Genomic DNA, 19957 nt, shown 5'->3' with positions numbered 1-19957 from the left:
GCTCAGAGAAACTATAATTCATTACATAAAGAAAAGTATATCCATGCATAAGTATTTCCAAAGATTTATGTAGCTTTCCTAGCAGGAAATGTTGTTCCTTTATAATTTTTGACTAAAAGTTTATATTGCTTTATAAGTTTCGCAAGCCTGATTTACTGCTATCTCTTTGAACCTACAACATGCCTCCTTTTGTGAGTTAACATTGCAGTATATTGTAACTAAAAATGTTTAACAGCTTTTATTAGAGTACATATATGTTCCCTTTGTGGTGGTTTATAGATGTCATTTGAGGGAGTTTCTGTTTCTTAACCACTGACCTTCTCTTAGGTGCTCTGACAGTGAAGTACTATGAGCTTTCAGACCTTCTGGAGAGACTACAAAGTTCTGGTTGTTATGGTACCTTTAGTTGGGCTCATACATTTGGGATGGCACAGAATCAAAAGCAGCCCTGTTTTCCAGATACCTAATAAGGATGATGGTTCTGAGCCAGATAGTCTGGCACTTGCAAGTCCTCAGAAGAAACACATTCAAGGGAAATAGCAGGCTTGCAGTCTTTAGGTAAGTTTGATTTAATCTGGTCAACCAAGTGCTGTGTTCCAACAATGGGAAATGTGATCTTTAAAAATAAGGAGCAAGAAAAAGCCTAAGTTTGCAAGTTCCTTATTGTTTTCATTATGGCCCACTAGCAAAGTACTGTTCTACAGTTGCTTCTAGGAAAGTTGGTTCCACAGAGAGCTTTGCCTCTTGTCTGACAGAGTTACTTGGATGGAAAGAGGAAGGGCAGTTAGTCTACTACTTGTCCTGTCCTTTCTCCTGGCATGTCACCAGGAGCCTGAATGTGTCTGACTGAGCAGTTGTCTCCCTGCCATTCTGGAACATACGAAAATCTGTAACCTGCAAAAGGTTCTTTTCTTTATTATTCTCTGTTTTTTCCAAGACAAATAAAACTCTATAATCATTCCTGAGTATCTAGTATTTTAGCTTCAAAATAATTTGTTACTTTTGAGAATCGCTGAAATAATATAGTTACATAGTTCAGGTCTATAGTCCCTTACCTGTAATTCCAAAATCCCAGAAGTTTTAAAATCCAAAAGGTTTTGTCATAACTCTTTTGGTAACAAAACTTGATCTTCGCTGACATGAGGCAGTTTGCGGTTTTTATTCCACTTAATATGATTATTTCACTTCACTGCAGAAGTACTGTGTTTGATTATAAGTGTCAGACTATGCTATAATTGTGTTAATCATGGGTATTAAATACTACATTTGATTATGGATGTTATAATGTATATTTTATTTTTAAAATCCAATAATTCATAATTATGAATTATGAAACTCATCTGGCCTCAGAAAACTGTAGCCCTATAAGTTGTGAAGCATTTTCTGTCTTAATATACTTTTTTGACCTTCTAGTGAGTAATCATGTGCTTTTAATTTTGGCATAAGGTAGGTCAATTTAGGGTTCTGCCCCTTGTAAAAGGAAGACTTGAGTAAGATTTTCTGCATTTTTAAGAGGACTGTGATTTTGACTAGTGATAAAATTTATTTTAAGTCTAGATTTTATTTTTAAATCTTCATAAGGAGAAAGGGAGGAGCATGATTTAAAGTATTAGATAATTTTTAATATAAAAAGCCAGACAATAAAATATTAGAAGCTTAACAGCTTAAAAATAACCTTAAGATACTGTGTGTAACATTTCTGTTTATAGGGGGAGTTTTAGTGGACATGAGCAGGGGGGTTAAGAGTTTGTTGGTTGGTTTTTATATTTGAGCTCTTTCAGACTGTAATGAGGTCACTGTGTGTGTGTGTGTGTGTGTGGTACTTAGGACATTTTTTTCCCTTAATTCTTGTTTGTCATAAGGATCTGGAGGCCTGGTGTAGCCAAACTTTGGAGAAAAAATAGTCATTTTCTCCTTGTGCAAAAAGAAATAAAAAAGAAAATAAAGGTATTCCTAGAGGAAACTTAATTAAGAAAAAAAAGTATCTCCTCTAAAACTTAAGTTACATATAGTAAGAGATTGTAGATGCCAATGCTATTAAAATTAGAATTTTTAGAGGCCAGTACTGCCAGTCAGGCAAGCAGAAACAGGTATTAAAACAGACTTTGAGCAAATGTTAAAACCAGATTTAGAGTGAGTTAAACTGATTCCTGACCATTGAAGTACATCAAAAGAATGTGTTGTATTTCTCCTTTATTTAAAATTTTTATTTTTATTATGGAAAACTGCGAACACACCCCAAAATGGAGAGAGGGTACTATATTCAGCTCTCTAATATCCATCACCCAACTTTAACATGGACCAATATTTTGCCAATCTTCTTTTATCTATCCTTCCTTCCTCTCCTTTTAAAATTGCTGGAATATTTTAAAGTGAATCTCAAGCTTTAGTATGTGTCTTTAACAGTATTGGTAAACACACACAACGAACATGCATTATCACACTGCAAAATTAATGGTAACTCCTTACTACCATTGGATACCCAGAGCCATGTTCGTATTTCCAGATTTGTCTTAAAAAAAATGAATCTCCTTTTATAGGTACTTTATTGGAACTGGGATCCAAACAAGGCCCACTAATTGTGTTTGGTAGATACGTCTTTTCAACTATTACATTTCCCCTCTCAGTCTGCTTTTTTTGAATTTCCCACATTCTGAACTTTGTTGATTTGAGTCCTCATTTTATCATTTAATAAATTTCTCTCTCTCCCATATTTCCTGCAATCTGGTGGTTAGATCTGTAGGCTTGCTTTGATTTGGTTCCTTTTTTTTGAACAAGAATACTTCACATACAATGCTGTGGTATACATCCTGGGGAATCACAGTTTCCCATGTAATGTCGGATCTGCTTTCTGTATTGCTGATTATAGTGAGTTATCACTCTGATCTCTTCATTATAAAATCTACTGATGATCATTGCTCTAATGTAGGAATTGGCAAACTGTTTCTGTAAATGACCAGATAGGCTTTGCAGACCATACAGTCTCTATTCCAGCCACTTCACTTTCTGTTGCAGCACAGAAGTATTCACACACAAAATGTGAGTGAAAGCCAATAAAACTTTATTTTACAGTAATAAGCAGTGGGCTGGGTATAATGTAGGACTGTAATTTGCCAAAAAAAAACCCTGTGACAGTCTAATCCATTATTCATTAGGGGCTGCAAAATGATGATACTCAAATACTTTGTATCATTCCTTCTCCATTTATTAGCTGGAACAACTTTCCCTCACAAACTATTCACTCACCCTCAAAATGCATTTTTGAAGGAAGAGCAAGATGCTCTTATTTCCCTGTCAGCAATGAGGGTTTTTGTTTTTAATGATTATAGGAATTCATGGGTTTGTATATATTTTAATGATCTCAATCTTACTGGCAATATTTTTAAGGTTCAAACTGTCCCTTTTGGCTTGACTAGTGTGTGACTATTTTCCTGTGCCCTTTAATATGTCCCAAGTAGTCCTTGATAACCATTATGTATGACTTTTTGGCAGAAAAAGTGCCCAGCTCATCTTGTATATTTCTTGCCTTGGACCTAGAATCATCCATTTCTCCAAGGAATCCTGATTCCTTTTAGAAAATTTTATTAATTTATATTTCTTTAAATTATATTTTACAGTGTATTTCTGAATTTAGAATACAGTCATGTAAGTTTAATTATTATTTAATTAAGTTATCCATCACTGCAAAAAGCCCATATGTCAGGCCAGTGTATCTAGAAATAGTCAAGACCATTCATGTGATGGTAGCTTTTGGATCTATGGGTCACACTGTCAGGAAGAAGAGTCTTAACAGAGCTGAACTGACATTTCTGAACCTAGTCTATAAGCCAGCCCAGTGTATTGCTTCATTGCTCTTCTTTCAGTTATACCTTATTTTGTCTGGATCTAAACCTCTGACCCCAGGTCAGCAAATTTTGATATCCTAAAAATGATTTGAGGGTGACCAATACTGTCAGTGATTTCTTCCTTTCCCGTTTTATGGAGATGTTAACCAAAAGCTGTTGTTACTGGTCTTACTACCACAAGACCGAGGTTCCAACTTGGCAGTCCACTTTTGAAAAGTTGCATATCCCTAGTATGTATTGAAAAATTACTTTTAATTAGAAAAATAATTTTATTGATCACAGTTTCTGTTGTGATTTATGGTTTGTGTTGTTTTTGTAACTTGCAAATTAACATCCAGACATCACTTCACTAAGGATTCATCTAAATGTATTTCACACATGTAAAATATGCCACAGAATCTAAAATAACCATTAAAATAATATTTAGGTATATTGAATATTCATGGCATAAATAAACAGAATATTTCCCTCCTCATGCTATTAAAAAAAGGTGACTATAGCTTTATCAGTCACAGGGAGAAAGCTGGCTGTCATTGCCTCCACTTTATTTGGGCCCTGTTGCCATGGTTACCACCATTTAACTCAGTTGGCAGGAGTGGTAACCGAAATCCCATTTCAAGTAACATTCCTTCATTCTCTTCACCTCTTCTTAGCACATCTTCACATCACCTTTTCTGTCTGAATCACACTGTGCCATAGTCTACTTCAGGTCATACTTTCATCAGGGTAGTCTAATTAGTGTTGTTTAAGCTAAATGATGTCTAAGTGGTTAGCATAGTTAGCATATTCCTGAAAATAACTAGTAATTGGCTGAACCTTCACCTTCACTGTGCCAAGCCTCAGCAAATAAGGTCCATGACCTGAGATTTTTATTCTCTCCACACATTATTAAAGTGTCAGATTTTATGCCTCAAGGCACACTGTTTACAACCTTGTTAAGGAAACTCGTACAATTGCTAGTGCACTGAGTGCACGATAACATTTTATGGTATTTAGGCTCTTTGAGATTGAATTGCAGTTCAGATCCTATTTTTCTCTCTGTCATCCAGCACATTCCCTGTGTTTTATATTTTTTATTATTCATCCAAAGATTAGTTGTAGGATCATCAGAACTGAAAATCATTGATAGATAGGGTACAACTACAGAAAATTAGCTTGGACTGTAACCAAACACTTCAAAAGTATGGTTTATTCCTTGGTACAATGTGTTGTGCAGATTTACACAGCTTTAGACTGTACATTAGAGAGTGTCTGCAGTAGGAATACAGTTATCTTGTTTTCATAATTTACAAGCAGGATTTGATGTAAATGCATTCAGACCTAAGGTTTCCAAGGAAGCCAAAGTTATGGAAAAAACAATTAAATCTTGATGTAAGAGAATAAAAATATTTGGCCTTTTTTTTTTAAGATTCAGAGACCATCTTCTATGACTTTTATAATGTAGTACTTCTCTTCCATATCGTATTCAAATAACTGTACCACAGACTTTCCAGCTGCATTGCTGTGTATTCCACAATCATTGAAATAGCAGCACTTTTTCTTGTAGGGCTTCACTGAAGAATAAAGGAATGAATGTTTAGTCTAAGTTGATTTGCATTTCTCATTTGGTGAAGGCTTGTGCCAGTTGGTAGCTGCTTTTTCTCACAAAGGATCAAAGCATGAAAATGTTAAACTACAATCTATAAAATGTCTTGAAATTAGTTCTCTGAAATGTTTTATTTTTATTTCTTACAGAAAGAAGCATCTTTGAATCTGAGCTTTGCTAATTGAAAGAAAAGATGAAAAACACCAGCTGGATTAGAAAGAACTGGCTTCTTATAGCTGGGGTTTCCTTCATAGGGGTCCACCTTGGAACATACTTCATGCAGAGGGCTGCAAAACAATCTGTAAAATCTCAATCTAGAAACAAACAAGAGAATATTGAAGAATGAAGTAAAATAAGTATTTGGAATTACTAATGTAACATCAAATCACTACATGCTGATTTGGTTTCATAAACATGGAACCATTTAATTTTATAGCAATAGTACCACATATCCCGATTTTCATTCCTTAAGAATAATTTTTTTAATGTCAAAACCCATGACATTGCAAAAAACAGAAAAATATGGTTAACAAAATAAAAGCTGTCTTCAGTTACCATCTGAACTAAGATGTCTCGTTTAGAAGCTAAAAAGCCATCGTTGTGTAAAAGTGAACCACTAACAAGTGAGCGAGTCAGGGCCACACTTCCTGTCCTGAAAGGACTCTTAACGTCATGCTACGGCCCTTCAGGGAGGCTGAAACAGCTGCACAACGGCCTTGGCGGCTGTGTGCGCACAACCTCGCAGTCAGCAGCCCTGCTGGCTAACCTTCCCGTCACCCACCCCATTCTGAAGATTCTGACAACTTCCGTGAGGAATCATGTATCATGCTTCAGCGACTGTGGCTTATTCACAGCCATTCTTTGCTGCACCCTGATTGAAAATGAGCAGAGAGTGGGCCTGACACCTACCACTGTTATTAAATTAAATAAGCATCTTTTGAGCCTCTGTACCAGTTACCTCAAGTCTGAGGTCTGTGGTTGTCGGATTCCAGTGGACTTTAGTAGGACGCAGATCCTCCATTGTTTGGTGCATAGCATACTAAGAAGTAAACCTGCCTGTATGCTTACCAGAAAGGAAATAGACTACATCAGTGCTTTGATTCTGAGAGCCTTTTTGCTTACAATTCCCGAAAACACCAAAGAGCACCTCATTTTAGGAAAGAGTTTAATTGTGCCTTTAAAAGGGCAGAGTGTTACAGACTCTACTGTATTACCTGGAATACTTATTGAAATGTCAGGTATTCAGTTGATGAAGATATTACCTATCACAAAGCCAGATGCCCTCAAGGTGGCACTCTTCTGTACATCGTTATCTGGGGATCTGTCTGATACTGGAGAAGGAAGTGTTTTGGTCAGTCCTGGGGTTTCTCTTGAAAATGCAGCCCTGGATCAGTTGCTTAACCTAGGAAGGCAGCTAGTTAGTGATAATGTAGATCTCGTCTTGTGCCAAAAAGTTATTCACCCATCTTTGAAACAGTTTCTCAGTGTGCATCGTGTTATTGCCATAGACAGAGTTGGAGCAGCTCTGATGGAACCCCTGAGTAAAATGACAGGTAAAAAGCACTTTCAAGTTTTTTCCCCTTACAGTCAATAAATCACACTTTTTTTGAGCAGAGGTATTCTTGGTGTGTGTCATGTGTTAACATCCTGAAAAATTTTAGAAGCTGCCAGCCTCACAACATGTGTATCATCTGGCAGCAAGGGTGGTTTCTGAAAAAGATACCCTATTATTTATTCACTTATTAAAATTTGAGTGATTATAGCTATTTATTTGTATTTCCAGCCCCAACATGTACTGGAGAGTCTTATACTCTAAAACTATTAACCACCCCCCGGAAATACCTTACAGATTGTTGAGAAGTCTGCCTCGTAATCATATAAGGTCTTTCATATTTTACATAAAATTATTCTACATGAGTTTTACAAAGCCCTTAAATCATATATTCAGAAGGTAGTTTTGTATTCCCTTCACTTTTGTAACTCCAGCAAACTACTGTACTCTGCATAAATAGTGGGTTGCTAATTAGGGGTGTGTGTATATGTACTGGGCTCATCTTTTATTTGTAGTGCTGACAGTAGGCCTGATCTGCAGTAGGTGTTCTAAAATGTTTGGTGAATTGACCAATATATTTAGTAACATGCAGAATTATAGTAGGCAAGAAATTCACTGTATTTCACAAACTAAGCAAATTAAGACTAGATATAAGGTTGATATTCACCTATTAGAGCCAAAGTAAAATGGCAAGCTGAAGAGTCCCTCATTTGAGCCCCTTGTCAATATCCCTTTAACTGCATTGACAACCTATCAGGCATTTCATTCTGATTGATTGCAATGTTTAAGTTGAAGTTCACTATTTTTGGTCTTATTATAAATCATCAAAAGTAGTAGTATGTATGCCAGTGTTGAATACCTAATATCTTTGGCTTATTGCCCTACCTCTCTAAGCTAGTGATTGTCAAAGTGGAAATTATTAAGAAATAATGGAAATTGTTCTCTGCAATTTGATATTGACATTGTGGGTCAGACCCAATCCTTAACTATTTACTGGCTTTTATGAAATCAGATTATTTCAGTTGTGAATATTGGATATTACAGATTATTTGATTGGTTTTTAAAATATGAAACATTTTGCTGTAGACACAGTATTATAAGTGGGCACTGGATTTCCACACCAGCCACATTGGTTTATTTAAGTGGTTTTTAAAATACGAAGCAGTGTGCAGTAGACACAATATTAAAAGTGGGCACTCAGTTTCCACACTAGCCACATTGGTTTTTATCCCATATGCGTGTAACGAGAACATATTAATTGCCAGAGCTTAATCCTGGGGTCTTAGGAGCAGAGACCTTTTGAGATAGAAGGGAAGGGGGGAAAAAACTATACCAGGCCCATGGCTTTGTTAAAGTAGGAGTAGGCAAAGTATGTTTGGGCCTAATCCACCTTCCCTGGGATATCTAGGGTTAACATTACATCCTTTCTTCCCCTTTGAACAAAATTCCTCTTTATTGATAACCTGGGTTAAGTAGTAGGATTGTGCATGGGAGCTGGTGTGTGTGAAGCTTGTCATGGCTCAGAGCATTTTTGACATTGTGAAGAGGACATTATGATCCCCATTTTACTCTCTCAAGGGGGAAGCCCACCCAGAAAAGCTAAATAACATGAGTGACTGGCTCCACGTCCAGTGGCTGATAAACAGTAAAGCCAGATCCTCACACCACATCCTCTGTTGCATCTCCCATGTGAAATTATACAAGATGTAGGCTTTTTCCCCCTTAAATTTTAGATTGCTCAACTATTCCCTATTCTTTGAGGCTTCAGAAGTAGAGAGGAAAGGATATTTGAATAAGTGAAATTGTTCAGTGATTATTTTCTGGATTCTTAAAAATTTTTTTGAGCTCCCGGAAAATATATGCAAACTTTTATGTGCCTTTTCCAGAGAGTTTAAAGAAGTCTGTAAACCCAAGACCCAGTGCTTTATTTGTATATAATTTTAATAACAGATTTCTACTTTTTTAGAAGATGCACTCATTTTATCCCATATTTCATGTTTAAGATTACATGCTTATAGGACTTTTACATTGGCTGGAAATAAATATAATTTTAAATGATTGCACCGTCTTTACTCATACATTTTGTGTTTTCTAAACTTTAAAAAATAGGAACACAACCTATTGGTTCTCTAGCCTCAATCTCTCCTAGTAGTTACGGAAGTGCGAAAGATTTGTGCATAGCAAAGTTTGGCTTCAAGCACTTTTTCCATCTCATTCCTAATGAAATGACTGTCTCCAGCTTGCTCCTCTGCAGCAGAAATGACACTGCCTGGAAGGAGCTGAAGGTACGTAATGAACTTTTTTTAATTCCCTGTCTAGAAGCTGAGACAAGGATTAGTCATTCAGACAGTTACTATAATGTTTTTCACATTGGTAAGCTGTTTCCCCTCCCATGACTTCCCTAGGTGTATTAGATAGCAAAAACAACAAAAATGAGAGAGTCACAAGCTGATTTAATTGCCTGTGACATTCCAGTAGACTTGGAATGTGTTACCATTTATTATTTCTAGTATTTACAATCTAAAGGTCCTTGACATAAACTTTTCTTAAGAAATTAACTTGAATCACATACTCTTTGATGCTAATGTATATGAATAATACACTTAGAAAATGAGTTCCCCAGTCATCCCCATCATCCATTTCTTAATAGAGGTTTTTGTTATGTATAAACAACACATGCAACTTTTATATAAGGAAAGTGATAAACCATGGTATTGGTCACAAGCGTGAAGATTCACATGTACTCAAGGATACAGCCTTGGTAAATGTTAAAGGTCTCTTTTTTTTTGTGGTTGGGTTGTAGCTGTGTTACCATTTCCAAAGCAACTTGAAATAAATGCTGTAGCGTTTATACAACTTATTTATTTAGACTGAACTACTTTCTTTAGTAGAAGTACTAGAAAACGTTGCTGACCCAGCTATTTTTGAGGCCATTTGTAAATATCAACTTAAAGAACTAAGTGTGTATGAATAAAGATACTAATCTGGCCCATGAAAGGAAGCATCTGGCTAAAGTATTTTTCTTTAATCTCTAATCTTTATTACTCCAAAATGTATTCATCACATTATAACCTTGGCAATACAAGTCCTGTTCTTTTGCAATTAAAATCAGGCTCCTTGAGTCTTATCTAAGTTGCCTTGAGAACATAGTTGTATTTCTTTGTATAGCTGACATCAATGTCTCATTCTGATAATTTGTTCCTTTTTTAGCTTGTATGTCAAACAGCACTGCACGTTTTGCAGTTAACAGTCAAGGAACCATGTGTTTTGTTGGGAGGTGGCTGTACTGAAACTCATTTGGCAGCATATATCAGACACAAGGTAGGCTACATAGTCCTTCAGATGATCTGAATTCTCAGCAGTATTCACTGTATGAGATGGCAAGCTAAATCATAATACCATGGAGCCTTTAATGCTTCATTTCTCAGTAGTCCAAATCAGATACTGTGTTGTAAACACTTGAGAAAAATAACACTTGAAATATAAAGTAATATCTTTATCACATGACATTATTAATCCAACATTTTACCAAATGATCACTGTTATTGTCTGAACATTGCATCTTGAAGTAAGCCCTCTGTTCATGGGAGTTGTCATACTAGAGGTCTCAACTGCTGTGCAACAGTAATAACTGATATGCACAATGAAAGTGTTGAGGTTCTGCAAATATTTCAGTACCTCTGGATCTTCAAGAAAAGACGATTTTGAATTCATTTATTAAAGCATTCTAAGTATTATATTCTAATTTTAAAATTGGTATCCACTTTTGATATGTAGTCTGTCAAACGGAATATTTTTAACTAATCTAGGACATTCGATTTCCTGATAATTGGTAAATTTAGTGTAAGTTTACCTGTTTGAAGTTAAAATTTAATGTAAATTTTGGGTTAAATTAACCTGTAACATATTATGCCTTGTACTTCATATGTTGAGGCACAACTGGGCAGTCGTTCAGACAGAATCGGATGTTGGGGTTTATTCTGATTCATTCATTCTAATGACATGATTGGTTGCATACATTCTTACTATAACCTAGCAGGTTAAGAAATTATATAATGGTAAGCTGACCCATATATAGCCAGTAGCATCTTGCCAAATCCCTAACTAAACTGAAAGTAAGTAATAACTCTATGAGTGGAGTTTAACCAAGTATCGTTTTTCAAAAGCATTTTTATAATATTAATTGCTCTGTGTTTCAATGGTTTTATTACTCTTTAGACTTGTAACGAACCACAAAGCATTCTCAAAGATGATGGATGTACTCAAACAGAACTTAAGCTAATTACTGAAGCCTTCTGCAGTGCGCTAGAATCTCTCGCTGGCTCTTTAGAACATGATGGAGGTGAAGTTATCACTGACCTGAAGTATGGACACCTTTGGTCAGTTCAGGCAGATTCTCCCTGTGTTGCTAACTGGACAGATTTGCTTTCAAGATGTGGCTGTGGACTATACAATAGCCAGGAAGAACTCAGCTGGTCCTTCGTAAGGAGTACTCGGCATCCTTTTGCACCACAAACCTGCCTTCCACAGGAAGCTGCAAACTCAGCCAGTAACCTGAGCTTGGACTGCTTTACTGCTAAGCTTAGTGGCCTACAGGTGGCTGTGGAGACAGCCAATTTGATTCTGGATCTTTCATATGTCATTGAAGATAAAAACTGATATATGATAAGTTTAACTGATGCAAGATATGTTTATATTACAAAAAAAAAAAAACTAGTAAGGTGTCAATTAGGAGAAATATTGAGTGTATTTGTTCTCTCCCGAAGGCCTGTTCTGCATATTTGGATAGATGATTCATAAAATTATAGGTTTACTCATGTAAGGAAAGAAAGGTATGATTCTCGAATAGAAATACCACAGAGTAATAACTATGAAACATTATTATTAAAGACATTATAGTTATCTAGGGATTCCACATAATATACCACTGTATATTCTAAATTTTTGTTGTTATTTTGACAGCATTCTAAGAAATAAAAAATTCTAATTATGCTCTGCTTTGGATATATTGATTATACATATTTTTAGTTAGTAATTACATATCTTTAAAGTATAAAATTAGATTCCAAAATATCCCAGAGCATACAGTGCATATTGCTCAATCAAAAGAAGTACTGGAACTGTACACATGGTAACATCTCAGCATTCTTTATCTGAGGCTGTATCAGGTAGTGGGTAGTGATTGATGTAGAAACTAGTCTACCTGTAGTTGCTAGTTTGAATCACAGTTCTTCATTTGTGTACTTTGAGGAAATGTGTAATTAGGAAAAATTAGATTGAGGTAGTAACTAAGCACAGAGAAAAGAAGTGGAAAAGGTATTTCTCTAGTTGAGTCAATAATGCAAAAAAGAAACTAGAACAATGCTCCTATTCAGAGTGGAGACACTGATGTTTCACCAAGGAATGTAATTTCAATTTTATGCAAATACAACCTACAGTGATAAATTGAAGAGGAAATACAGGCTATAGCCATAGGAATATGTATATCACTGTAACGGGTATTATATTAAATTTTAGGAAAACATCTTGAAAACTTTTGGAAAATTAAATAACTTAAAAGTTAATGATCAGATCTATAGCCATGATAGAGGGAGATAGAATTCTTAAGCAATTTCTCCAATATTCTCATAGTCTAAAAGAATTTTTACCCTGAGCCAAAGAAACAATTGCCATACAAACTCACAGGATCACAACATATACTGGAAAATCAGCTACGCTCATGCCCATAAAATACTTCTCTAAAACTTTACTTCTTTTGTTACTCGAGTCGAATAGAAGGGCAGTGTGGTAGTCAGGGAGCCTCTAAGGTGGCCAAGTACCCCCCACCTCCTGGCTTTCAGGCAGTGCATAGCATCCCTTCCCTTGAGTGTTGGCTGGATGTAGTGACTCCCCTGAGTCTCTGTTTCCTCCCCGCCCCCTTTGTGAGCAAGAATGTCTTTCCCGTGGTTATTGGGGTTATCCTGTGTCTGATCCATCACTGGATGTTGGGAGAGTAAGGCAAATAACAGATGAAGAGGAAGCATCCGCCAGGAGCTGGCCTTAAAGAACTTCAGCCGAGGAGCCTCACCCGCCTGACCTGGTGTCAGTGATGAGATTCTAGACTTTGCACTCATGTTGTAATGCAGTGAAACTGGAGAATTGGGGGAGGGTGTGAATGTACTTTGCATGTGATGGGCAGCCTCTAACATGGCTCCCAATGTCTCCCCTGACCCCCACAGTAGCCCACCCTTTTGCTGTGGATGGAACCTGCTGAATAGCTTCTAGTGAGTAGAATACAGCATAAGTGAGAAATGTCACTTCTGATACCAGGCTGTAAAAAGATGAGCTGTTCTCTTGATGTCTCATTTATTCCCTGTGATGGAGGCCAACTGCCAGCTTGGAAACTGCCCTATGGAGAGGCCCACATAGCAAGGGACTGAGGGAGGTTTCCAGCCAACAGCCCACGAGAAACAATCCTACCAACAACCACTAGAGTGATTTTGGAAGAAGATCTTCCTAGTGGAGCCTCAGGGTAGCCCCTGCCACTGCGGACACAGAGACCCTGAAGCAGAGAATCTAGCTAAGCCACACCTGCGTTGATTGCTGACACACAAAATCAGAGATAAAAAATTTTGTTGTAAGTCAAGTTTTGTGTGTAATTTGTTATGCAGCAATAAGCATCTCATAAAGGCATACGTAAAAGCTTATTTATAATTGCATATTGAAAACTTGGTCACACAGTGGGGAAAAAAAAAAGCATTCTTGATTTCCATCACATCAAAAACTAAAGGTACTTTTGCATTTCCATCACACCAAAAAGTAAAGGTAATGTTCTCTCACCTGTTTGCAGTGGGGTTTCTACATTCACTTAAAGTGTGTCACATAGGAATATGGGAATTGTCCTGGGTCTCCTTGGCCCTCTACTGCATTTCCAAGTTGCTCCAAGAGGGATGCCACAGTGAATCCCTCCAATTGAACTTAGAGGTTAATTTAGGTCTCCACCTCTCAAAATAGCCATTTTTAGCTTTGCCATAAAATCATGTTCTGTGAAGTTGTAGACAATCCTTACTAGAAAATACTGTAAATAATTAAAAACAGAACAGAGTTCCTTAACAGTTCAAAAAAATCATCATTCAAACTCAGTAAAATATGAGATGAAAATTCTTGATGAAAATCATTTTAGAGGAGCTCCTTTTGACAGAAATAAATGACAAGACGATGACGACCAGCAGGAACTAAGTTAAGCCTCAGGCACTGTTGTGTGACTTAAAGTAAGACTGAGGTCTGAACATTGCATTATGAGATTTCTCAGGAGACAGAACAGGAAACCCTGATAGCTGTAGAAAAGGAAAGGGAGAATAATGAGGTCAGTGACAGCTGCTCAGTACTTTGTGGCACTCACAGGACATGGAGCATCAAAGTTGATAGAACCATAGGAGTCCAACAGCATTAGCATTTTATCTATCAAAAGAGGTTACAGTTTTGGCAACAAGGAAAGAGAAAACTAACACAAATTTAAGGAGTCTTTCAAGTCAAAATATGTATTTGGCCTAATAAATACCCCACTCCTTAATTCTTCTATTTGTATAGATTAGAGAATCTTTATATTAGACATTTTAAATCAATTAGTAAAATTTTCTACAAGATAAATGAAATTATTATTAGTATATTTTATGATCTATTATTTATTATCCTATTATCACAGGTAATCCATGAGCTTATTTAGCTGGTATTATTAAAGCTATTTAGGCATTCGAGTCACATGATAGAAGAAAAAACTTGAGTACCTCTATAAATCTCTCATACTCTGAATTGTTGCACTGTTGAATAGTTCTTTGGGTAACTTTAAGACAATATTTTTGCAGTCACAGAAATTATGCAGGTTATTATTTAAGACTATCATGTACAAAAATCACTCTCATAATCAACAGGCCTTGTCAAAACATCCAATTAGTTAGGTTATTCCTTTCTGATGGTCTTTGGGGAGTAGTCAAGGAGACTAAACATCTCTTACAAAGCCCTGTTTCAGCTGTCTAAATAAATCTATCTCTTAATCTGAAGGAAAAGGCAAGTTTGAACATCTGATATCTTTATAATGTTTTTCATATAGTTAAGTGTTTCTACTTAATAACTATGGTATCCCATAAACCTTGGAAGTTTTTGCCACTCATCAATAAATTCAAATAAAATTAGAATTTCAGTGTATCTAAACCCCTATGTTAATCTGAAACATTGGATTATAAGTAGATCTCTATGCTTCTTTATTAAGTATATATATATGTATATAGTAATATTCATAAAAAAGAGAATGTGAACCCTTAAAACTATCCCTGTATGTAGATCAAGCCTTTTGTTGGAGAGAGAATTTGTAGATGAAGTTCACTGAAAGCAGTATAATACCATTACCTGTAATAAATTGTGACTTGACAGGGAAATAAAGCAACTTGACAACCTACTATTAAGAATTCCTATTAAGAATAAGGAAATATTTATAATATCCTATTTTATCAGAAATATTTACAGTGTCCTATTTTAGTCTGGTAGCTTTTGTTTGAATTATTGTGATTTCATTTTGAGGAAAGTTAATTGATCTCTTTTTGTTTGCCATACACAATAGTTAGTGGTATTCAGGTAAAAAAAGATTTGTTCATTGTCCCTGACATCTGACCTTTGAATGTGATCTTATTTGTAAATAGAGTCTTTCCCGATGAAATGTAGTTAATGATTTTGGGTCGGGGACTTTCACAGGTATAGAGCATAAGACAGACATATCTTTTGTGAAGACATCATTCAACTTACTACAGATGGTAAAAAGGTGCAAACTGTAAATCTTCCCCCAACTTGGACAGAAGCACCAATGCCAGGTTTTTACCACCAACCATTCTTAATAATCCCTACACTTGTTGTTGTTCTTTAGTTATAATCAAAGTGCAATCTCTTTCTCTCCCTTTCTTCCTTAAATAGCCCCTTACCTGACATTCTCCTCTACTTCCCATTTCTACCTGCATCATCTTCCTCTTACTCTCCTTCCAGGTATCTTATATCAAGTATTCATTGGGTGTGTTGAATACTTTCTATATCCTTATATAATTTATATACAAATTTTTTACATTCCTTTTGTCAAAAATATTAAGACCATTTTATATAACTGTATGCTCTTTTCAGAAGTGTCTCCAAGTCAACTGAAGCAGAGCTAATTCATTCTGTTCATGATCACATAATGTGCCTGTATAGATTGTAGAGGATAATGTTGGGGTCCCCTTAGCTTATTTGGTGCACCCCTTCCTAAGTGCTGTGAGTGTATTGGCTACTGATGGCTTACAGCTAAGCCCTTCTTGGAGAACTGCTCTAAACCCAGATGGAAGCCACCTTGCCAGAAAGATTATTACTCCTGCCTCAGTCCTGTGTGTGTGTACTGGGTGGGCAGGGGACATGGCAGTGAGGCAGACTTCAACCAGTGATTTTGTATTCATATTCTTACCTACATACATTTTAATTTATAAATCTTAGATTCTAATGAGTAATGAATTAAGTCAAAAATGTGTGTACCCTTTAATATATATTGCCTTTAATAAATATTCCAAAGGCTATAGCAATTCAAATTTTCATCAGTGATACATGAGAGTACCATTTCCCACAACCTCTTCTCCACCTAGTCTCTGCCAGGTATATGTATTATGTTTCTTTTTGTTTTTCCCAGTTGTTGTCTCCTGGTTATTTTATTTTTAAATTTCTGATTAATAATGAATTTGAGCATTTAAAAAATACGACTTCCAGTTTCTCATCTGGCATATAAGGAGCTTAAAAGTCACCATTATAGGATTGAGGCAAGATGGCGGGCTCGTGGTGAGCAGTGGTGAAGGGGTGAAAATGGGTATGCCTACAAGCAGATTTTAAAAGCAGTTTCTCTTCAAATGATCTTTCCTCTCACCTGATAAACATCTTGATTCACCATGGCATTAGCAGCAGCAAAATGGGTGATATCAAACAGGACTGTCTTGAAACATTTAATTCCAATTCAAAATGGAGCTTTATGTTGTGTTAGTCATAAATCTACATATTCTCTTCCAGATGACTATACTTGCAAGGTAGAGCTGGCTTTGACATCTGATGGCAGGACAATAGTGTGCTACCACCCTTCTGTGGACATTCCATATGAACACACCAAACCTATCCCTCGGCCAGATCCTGTGCATAATACTGAAGAAACACATGATCAAGTGCTGAAAACCAGATTAGAAGAAAAAGATGAACACATTGAGCAAGGACCCATGATAGAACAACTTAGCAAAATGTTCTTTACTACTAAGCACCGTTGGCATCCTCGTGGACAGTATCATAGACGTCATATGAAACTGAATCCACCAAAAGACAGATGATATTGAGGTTTTCAGAAGTCCAAGAGAAATGTTAACCCTGTGTCTCGTTTGCCATGAGAAAATGCAATTGGGTATATTCACTAATACATTATATAGTACAATTTCATAATTAGAATATGTATTAAGTAATTCTGGATTTGACATTCTTATTTACAGAAACCTATTTCATCTTATTTTTATTTTGAGATATTAAAGTCTATCATTTGTTTTTATATGTCTAGTATGAGAAAGTATTTTTATAATACAAGCCAAATATCATTAGTACTATAAATATGATTAATAAAAATGTGCATGGTACTTATTCTGAAGATTTTCAATTGCCTGTGAAAGAAACTGATGGAGTCCATGAGTTTTTTGTTTTCTGACTGTTTTAAAAATTATGCAAGCTTCAGAACACTGGCAACTCTGTGATTAAAACATTAATGTCCTAAACTGTTAAAAGAATGTTAATAGATTATTCTGCTATTGATTGTCACTACCAGCTTATATATAATGCTTAATAAAGCATTGCTGCCCCTCTAATTTCTGTTAAAAAAAAGTCACCATTATAACCTAACAACAAGTAAAAACCTAACTGAAAGTCAACAACTGTTCTTAGATCTGTAAAAGACCAAATATGTCTTTATTATAAATCGCAATTAAAGACCCCAGTCATAGATGTCCCCACACTTGTGGGTTCTAACATGCCCCACATCAAAGCTGTACTAGGTACTTACAGTGAATATTGAAGAAAAAGCCTCTTGTGCTTCCAACAAGAAGAGGGGGGAAAGAACCATTTGGAAATACACCAGGACATTTTTATTCTTCTTAACAAGGTCTGACCTTAGATAAACTACACCAAACCCTATTCTATGAAGCTGCAGGGTTTATCAAAGCCTAACCTACCTGGAAGAAGGGAAACACCCTTCTTCAGCTCCTTCTAGACTTTAAGGTGGAGGAAGGGAAATATCCACCTCCAGTCTCCTCCAACCATCCTGTCCCACCTAAGGTAGGGAGAGGGGAAGCCCCAAGAGGCACTAGTGAAGTAAACTGTGGGTTCAGGAGCACAAGCGCACTAAAAACCAATACCTAATCTTAGGACTATAGAATGCTTCTCCTCTCCCCGCAACTTGAAACTGCATCACTAAAGACCTATTTACTATGGTTCTTTTTACCCAGTACATTGTGTCCACCTTTCAACAAAAAATTATAACACCTACTAAAAGGCAAAATCACAGTTGGAAGAACTCAAGCAAACATCAGAACCACAGTGAGATATGACAGGAATGTTGGAATTATCTTACCAGGAATTTATAAAAAGTATGATTACTATGCTAATAATAACAGACAGATGGTGTAGGCAGACAGAGATCTTAAAGAAATCCTATCTTACTACAATGATGGACAGTGTCTTCAATGGGGTATGGTGGGGGGACTTGATAATATGGGTGAATGTAGTAACCACAATGTTTTTCATGTGAAACCTTCATAAGTGTGTTTATCAATGATACCTTAAAAAAAAAGCTAATGGAAAAAAAAATGCTAGAGATCAAAAACACTGCAACAAATGAAGAATGCCTTTCATAGACTCATTGATAGACTGGACCCAGCTGAGGAAAGAAACTCTGAGCTTCAGGATATGATAGTAGAAACTTCTAATCTGAAAAGCAAAATACCAAAAGGATGAAAAAGAGCAGAACATAATACCTGAGAACTGTGGGACAACTGCAAAAGGTGAAAAGTATACTTAATGGGAATACCAGGAGAAGAAAGAAAAGAACAAAAGAAATATTTGTAAAGACTGAAAATATTCCCCAAATTAATTTCATACACCAAACTATATATCCAGGATACTCAGAAAACACCAGGCACATACATACCAAAAACTCAGACCCAGGCATATCCTTTTCAAACTTCAGAAATCAAAGATAAAGTCTGGAAAGAACCCAGAGGGAAATAAAATCCCTTACCTATAGAGGAGCAAAGATAAGAATTACATCCAACTTCTCACAAACCATGCAAGCAAGAATAGAGTAGGACAAGATATTTAAAATGTTGAGAGGAAAAAACCAACCTAGAATTCTGAGCCATATCACACTTCAAAAATGAGAGAGACACATGTCAAAAAAAAAAAAAAAAAAAGGACCTAGGCACTGACCTTATACCTTTTACAAAAATTAAAATGGATCACAGACATAAGTGAAAAAATGCAAAACTATAATACTCCCAAGAAATAATGTAAGAGAAAACCTAAATGACCTTGGGTGTGGTGATGATGTTTAATATAACACCAAAGGCACAATCCACAAAAAATAATAATAAAAGCTGGACTTCATTAAAATTAAAAAACTTCTGTTCTGTGAAAGACAACATCGAGAAAGAGAAGACAAGCCACAGTCTAGAGAAAATATTTGTAAAAGACACATCTTATAAATAAAGAACTGTTATCCAAAACATACAGAGAACTCTTAAAATTCAACAATAAGAAAATTAACAACAGATTTTAAAGTGGGCAAAAGTCCTGAACAGACATCTTACCAAAGAAGATATACAGATGGCTAATAAGTATATGAAAAGATGTTCAACATCATATGTCACTAGGGAAATGAAAATTTTAAAAATGAAGTACTGTGGGAAA

At 36.0% G+C, this 19957-nt stretch overlaps 3 protein-coding genes and 1 pseudogene across 3 annotated transcripts; all 4 read left to right on the top strand.

Moving 5' to 3' along the window:
• Positions 1-348: 348 nt before the first annotated feature.
• Positions 349-558, top strand: LOC140849530 (uncharacterized). The gene has a single exon (XM_073236939.1). It carries the CDS (start codon positions 349-351, stop codon positions 538-540), a length of 192 nt encoding a protein of 63 aa, XP_073093040.1. The 3' UTR covers positions 541-558.
• A 5065-nt stretch (positions 559-5623) lies between these two features.
• On the top strand, positions 5624-5985 carry LOC140849531 (uncharacterized). Its single transcript, XM_073236940.1, has one exon. It carries the CDS (start codon positions 5624-5626, stop codon positions 5774-5776), a length of 153 nt encoding a protein of 50 aa, XP_073093041.1. The 3' UTR covers positions 5777-5985.
• Positions 5986-5998: 13 nt separating this feature from the next.
• MKKS (MKKS centrosomal shuttling protein) lies at positions 5999-11972 on the top strand. The gene is made up of 4 exons (XM_017678321.3): positions 5999-6983; positions 9092-9267; positions 10193-10303; positions 11201-11972. The coding sequence occupies exons 1-4, from the start codon at positions 5999-6001 to the stop codon at positions 11639-11641; spliced, it is 1713 nt and encodes a 570-aa protein (XP_017533810.3). The 3' UTR covers positions 11642-11972.
• Positions 11973-12112: 140 nt separating this feature from the next.
• Positions 12113-17860, top strand: LOC108408349 (large ribosomal subunit protein mL42 pseudogene; annotated as a pseudogene).
• The last annotated feature ends 2097 nt before the right edge of the window (positions 17861-19957 follow it).

The sequence above is a fragment of the Manis javanica genome, chromosome 5, assembly GCF_040802235.1.
Source record: "Manis javanica isolate MJ-LG chromosome 5, MJ_LKY, whole genome shotgun sequence".
Lineage (NCBI taxonomy): Eukaryota > Metazoa > Chordata > Mammalia > Pholidota > Manidae > Manis > Manis javanica.
Note: the sequence above shows the minus strand (reverse complement) of the source record. Positions and strands in the feature narration are given on the sequence as shown.

Excerpts from the sequence above, each read along its gene's own strand:
- LOC140849530 (XM_073236939.1), top strand. The coding sequence starts at position 349 with ATGAGCTTTCAGACCTTCTGGAGAGACTACAAAGTTCTGGTTGTTATG.
- LOC140849531 (XM_073236940.1), top strand. The coding sequence starts at position 5,624 with ATGAAAAACACCAGCTGGATTAGAAAGAACTGGCTTCTTATAGCTGGG.
- MKKS (XM_017678321.3), top strand. The coding sequence starts at position 5,999 with ATGTCTCGTTTAGAAGCTAAAAAGCCATCGTTGTGTAAAAGTGAACCA. Across the intron at positions 6,984-9,091 it reads ACCCCTGAGTAAAATGACAG|GAACACAACCTATTGGTTCT; the intron begins GTAAAAAGCACT and ends TTTAAAAAATAG. Across the intron at positions 10,304-11,200 it reads CAGCATATATCAGACACAAG|ACTTGTAACGAACCACAAAG; the intron begins GTAGGCTACATA and ends ATTACTCTTTAG.